General features: G+C 24.3%; 1 protein-coding gene across 1 annotated transcript; it reads right to left on the bottom strand.

Annotated features, from left to right (window-relative positions):
• Positions 1–1,877: 1,877 nt before the first annotated feature.
• On the bottom strand, positions 1,878–6,058 carry LOC112600585 (probable peroxisomal acyl-coenzyme A oxidase 1). The gene is made up of 13 exons (XM_025347853.1): positions 5,938–6,058; positions 5,704–5,869; positions 5,476–5,644; positions 5,286–5,409; positions 5,105–5,224; positions 4,904–5,028; positions 4,489–4,652; positions 4,246–4,408; positions 3,943–4,133; positions 3,473–3,622; positions 3,311–3,416; positions 2,517–2,663; positions 1,878–2,436 (listed from the first exon to the last, which is right to left on the bottom strand). The coding sequence occupies exons 1-13, from the start codon at positions 6,056–6,058 to the stop codon at positions 2,176–2,178; spliced, it is 2,007 nt and encodes a 668-aa protein (XP_025203638.1). The 3' UTR covers positions 1,878–2,175.
• Between the last annotated feature and the right edge of the window lie 107 nt (positions 6,059–6,165).

Here is a 6,165-nt window from a genome sequence, read left to right as displayed (position 1 = left end):
TTAAATTGTTATACACCGCAATGTCTACGTAAGTACGTTATTAATTTTTCAATAACTACATTTGGATGCAAACTCTAAAAGTAGGTAATTATTATCATATTGAAATGCACAAAGCTCCAAATTAATATGAACTGTTCGTCGATATTGAGCAACTTGTTAACGATCTTCATTCCTTATTCGAGAAACTCGAAAAAACGTTTTAAGTGCACAACAATTTGCAAATTCTTTAGTAGGTTGTAACATAGATTAAATATACTTAATTAATTAGTATAATTAATATAGTAGTAGGTAATAGGTATCTAGTTAAAAATACATAAAATGATCAATTTTATACATAAGATTTGACTATTGAATACAATGTTTCTCATAAGTATTTTTTTTTTAATCAAATGTTCTTCGATTAAAAAAAACCCAGATAAAAATTAAGATCATGTATTAGAAATATTTTGTGTTAGCTTTACTAATGAACACACAGTAGGTATTATATTATACAAGGTTAATGGTTATGTATACAACATACTTCATATGGGTATATGTATCCATATTTACAATATACCATACTCAGCAGTCAGGGATGGTTTGAACATGTAAAATGTCTATATTAAGGGTAGGTAGTTAACTTAAATGATTTGACATTTTTGAAATAGCAATAACTTATTATTTTTCTTGATATTTCTTAATATTTTATATGAACTAACAAGATGTAATGAGATGTTATTTCAATACTGTTACTATTATTACATTTGTCATTTGATAATTTTATTATTATAAATCAACCTAAACGTCTGAATAGACTGAATATATTAAGATTTTATTGTTTTTAGTATACTTAATCGAGGAAATATAAATTAAAAAAATTGGCAAACACATTTGGACCTATCTTATTCAACTAATGTTAACTTGAGTTTTAAAAAAAAAGATTGACAAATTTACCATGGATTCAAATTTACTATGAACTGCTTTATTAAATTAATGAGTAGAACTAGATACTTAATTAACATATTATCTTGTTATGTTTTTATTTTGTTTAATAAATTATAAAACATCTTAGTGTGTAATTTATTATTTCGAGTAAATAAAACTGCCAAACTAGCCAAAATGATTTTTTATTTGGTAAAATATCAAATTTGTGCAATGGTGGATAGGTGGGTGATATAATTTAGATTTATTCAGATTAAATACAATTGTTAAACCACCACTACATATAGTTAGACATATTATTAAAATTGATTATCTAAAATCCATTATACCTAGTCCTATAGTTTAAAATATACTTTAAAAAAATATTTAAAACAGCACCCAGTGCTGTCAGGCACAAATCTAGAAATATTATTTTGGGCGAGCCCTTAAATTTAACCACAAAAGATAATACAGTATAATTATGATTTAGGTAATTAAGAATAATTTTCATTTAGTCATTAATATTTCAATAAATAGTCCAGTACTAATAATAATAATAAAAAATAAATAAATAAAAATATTGAAATACAGTTGCGTGGAAAAATGTAATCCTCTTAACTTATCACGCGCAAATTCATTTAAAACTTCGTCTGAGTTTTGTATTAACTCTTCACTGCTATTAAAATTTATAAATTATAAACACTTTTATTCTAAAATAATAAGGTCTAATATAAAAAGGTTTTTATTTTAAAGACATTTCATAAATTCATAAATATATAAAATACAAATACACTAATAGTATTTATTGATTTTCAAAAATATATATAAAATATAAAAATAAATAAACAATAATTAAGGATAATATTAAAATCCATTTACATTTCAAATCAACTGTTAACAATTTACCATAATAGAATAAATGTGTGTATATAAATTTATGTCATAAATTCATAGTAAACGTAATAATAATAATGATATAAAATAAAACAAATTTAATTTAATGACTTAAAATAATTAATCACCATGAACTGCAGCACACCTACATTAATTACCTTTACTCAAGACCAGCATTAGAGAGGGAGGGCAAGTAGGGAAAAAATGGGATTTGCAATTTGTAATGCTAGCCCAACCTTTACAAAACAATAATAAATTATAAATCATAATGATGAAATTGAGAAAAATAAAATATTAGTGTTGTATACAAATATTTGATTTGTAACAAATTTTGAATTATCTTAGGTGTTATCTACCACTTAATTCACTTAATTTTTTTTCTTATAAATTGGACTTTAAATAAGGTTTTAAATACTTATGAAAAGATTCGTTAACAGGTTCTTGATTTAATGGACTTTTATTTGCGTCTTCTATTAGACGTTCATAGACATTTCCATCGTAAACTCCTAAAGCAGATCCCAGTATTTCATCTCGAACATCAAAACTATCAACCAAACCAACTGCATTGGGTCTAATTTGTTTTAAACATTCTTCTAATAAAGACTGTATAGAAGGGATGTCACTTGGTTTTAGATTTGAATACTAAAAAATAATTGTATAATAAAAATCAGAACTATATACATATAAAAAAAATTAAAAACTATATATTTAGTGAGATTTACTTGAAGAAAATCACCCATCTGATTAATCATCCAGTGAGTGCATACTAATTTACATAGAACTGTTAGTATTTTCATTAATTCTGAAGACAAATTTATCGTCTTAATTGTTGAAATAAAACTTTGTATTACAAAAGCTCTACAGTGGGCCTAAAACAAACAACAATTATTATTAAAATAAAATTAATACAATATTTTTTTTAGAATTGTAAATAAATTATTATTTTTAATTATTCACAAATCAACTTCATCAGATATCCTTTTCTTATTATTTTTGCATTACTATAGTACAATAATATAATTAGCACATACAATAATATAGAAATAAATGATAATAATTTTGTAATAAAGTTATAAACTCACAATTATTTTTAGTTATTGTATCAACCAAATGTTATCAAAATCAATACATAATTATATTTTGTAAAAGATTGATATGAATAGACAATTTTTGTACTAGAATTTCGCTCAAAAATGTATCCAGAGTATATCTGTTTAAAACTATAACTCAATTAAGTATCAGTAAAATTGTACTGATTTAATATATTTTACTGTTTTAAGTATAAGAAAAAAAATTGCAAAACATTTCTAAAAAGCAGTTAATAACTATGCATAGTTAAGTATTACTCCATGTTAAAGGTAAAATAAAATTGATAAATTTTAAAATTAAAATGGCTCTAACATTTAACAAAACAGTTCCACAAATTTACTTCAATATTTTTCATTAAAATATATTATCAGCAAAAAAGATATTTTTACAAGTAGACATATTTTTAGTTAGAATTATTAAAACTTACTTCTGTTGCTTTGGATAATTTGATAGAAGTTTCATTCCAAGCATCTTCTTGAGTCATACCAGAATTGATTAATTGATTAATAGAAAAGTAACAATTCTCAATTTTACTAAAAACAGTTTAATATTATTAAATTATTTTGATTAATCAAAAAACAAAATTTACCTTCCAGCAACTTGTAAAAATGCATTGCCGATACAGTCCAAATCTGTGTTCCATTTGTTACGTTTTAAACTCTTGAAATTATTTAAATACAAAACGGTTTCAGTTAATTTTAATCCTGATTTTGCATCTTGACATGCTTTCATCAAATACCTTCAATATTGAAATGAATTATTTATTAATTTATTCTATTTGTTAAGGAATATAAAATCTAGCTTTTTAAATAAACTAGTTAACTATTTAAAATATAATTGAGTAAATTTAAGGATTAAGTTTAATTATATTCTAATCCAGTGGTTTTCAACCTTTTTAACAATGTAGCACACTTCTTCTTCTACAAAATATTTGCAGCACACCAATTTATATAATACATTGTTCTAATCCAATGAACAATGTAATTTGTTTTAAAATTAATATGTTAAAATTACACAATATATTTATTCAAATTTTTTTCAACATCTAAAAAACATTACCTAGCTGTTTGCAAAAGTAACACAGTGTTCTCTCCTTCATATGTTTCAGTAGCAGATGTCATTGCGTACATATTTGGGAAATTACTACAATTCATATATCCATGACCTCCACATGCTAAACGACATGTTGTAACTGCAACTGCAGCATCAGCTGTACTAACAGCTTTCAAACAGCAAGCCATTGCATGTAACTAAACATATTAAATTAATGTTTTATTTAAAATGTAAAATGTATTTTATTACAGGTTATTTTAGGAGAATTTCAAACAACTACTTAGGATTATCATAATATAATTTAAATACCTCAGGTAATCGTTCTAATTCTCCTTCTTCTAATTGTGAAGTAACATCATTATAAATATTCCAAAGCCACGATGCAGCAAATTTATATGCTAAGCTTATGGCGATAGCTGGAAAAATTTTATATTGTTGTGTTTGATAATCTAAAATTTGAGGTTCACCAGCACTAATAAAATAAATAATTTTTTTTTTATTATCACACAGATAAAATTGAATTAGCTTTAATAAAAAATAATTTATATTTACCCTGGTTTGGGTTCTGATTGTCTTCTAACAGAACTATATCTAGTTGCAATTATTGCAGCTTTTGATATATAACTTGATACTAAATCTCTAACAATTAATACGCGTACAAAAATCATAGTACCGTATGTAAGTTTATCATTTGCTGCTTTTATATATGTACCATCCTTAAAAAAGTGTTAGTAAGTAAATAAATAATTATAATATCAATTTATTATTTATAATTTTTGAAAAACATTTTATTTTCATAAAAATATTTATAGATACATTAATGTACCAAATCATAATATAAAATATTTTTTTTCTCTTTTCATTTTAATTATGTATGCATATTAATATTTATGAATTACTTCTAGGTTACAAAATATTTATGTACATTGTACAAAATAATGGATCTATGAATTAAACTATATTTTACCTTTAGAACTTGTGCATTTTTCATTAACATATTCATTCTAGGTATTCTCACATTATTGAATGCTAAATATCCATTATTAGTTGAGTTCATGCCTAACTTTCCTCCAATTTCACCAATTTTTATACCTATAACACAGTAATAAACAAAATGTAATTATAAAAATCATAACTTATGTCATTTAAATAATTATTATATTATTACCAGGCATTGGTTTCCATGTCTCCTCATCTCTGAGTTGAACTATAAATGGGTGTATACCTTGACATTTTCCTTGGGTGTAAAGCTGAGCTATTACAACTGCATAATTACAGGTATGTCCAACTAAAAATTTAAAATATTAATATTAATAAAATCAGTTAAATTACATTTTTAAATAACTTACGTCCACCAGGCCACCATTTATAGGATGTTAATGTAGGACTATTCAAAACAAATTCTTCTGTAGCTGGATCGTAAGTACAAATTGTTTCTAAGCCACGAATAAATGTTCCATGACCTAATTCAGTCTATAAAAAATATTTTATCAAAAACTTAACATTTCTAGAATAGCAAAAAATTAAATAGCAAAATACCTGAGCATAAGTGCCTATAATTTGATTGCTAAAAGCTCGACCAACCCATTCTCCTTGTTGTTCCAAGGTTCCTTGACCCATAATTGTTGGTATAAACATAACATAATGTACAGCAAAAGGGCTACCATCTTTGATTATTGCACTACCAACTGATCCACCAAGAAGTGATCTAAAATAGTATTCATAATTATAAACCATTATTCTATCTGTTTATTTATTTATTCATACTTATAAACATCCATTGAATTGCTACCATCATCATTTTGTTGCCACTCATTGACTTTTTTGAATAAAATACAACTTTTACGCACAGCTGCTTCATAGCGTTCTTTGTGACTTAGATATTCCATAGGAATTTCATCTTTCAAATTTGGATCGGACAAAAAAAAAGATTCTAAAATTTTTTTTTATTAGAATTTTTTATGTTAAAATTATGTATTTAATAATTAATTAACAACAAACCAAGTTTTCTTCTATTTAATGTTTTATTTGCACCTCCGTCCAAAAAATTTGTTAGTTCCTCAATGTTAAATGTACACTTTTCGCGTTCTTTCTGCAGATCCTTGTTGACATTAAGTTTCATTTTAACTTAAAATTTGAGAATAAAAATAAAAAGTTGTATTATTATTATTTTAAATAGTTAATTTCACAGTGTACGCCGTATGGTTTAAAATTTTACAAACTGAAATT

The sequence above is a fragment of the Melanaphis sacchari genome, unplaced genomic scaffold, assembly GCF_002803265.2.
Source record: "Melanaphis sacchari strain LSU unplaced genomic scaffold, SCAv2.0 Contig65_pilon_pilon, whole genome shotgun sequence".
NCBI classification, from domain to species: domain Eukaryota; kingdom Metazoa; phylum Arthropoda; class Insecta; order Hemiptera; family Aphididae; genus Melanaphis; species Melanaphis sacchari.
This window is presented reverse-complemented; position numbering and strand designations above follow the sequence as displayed.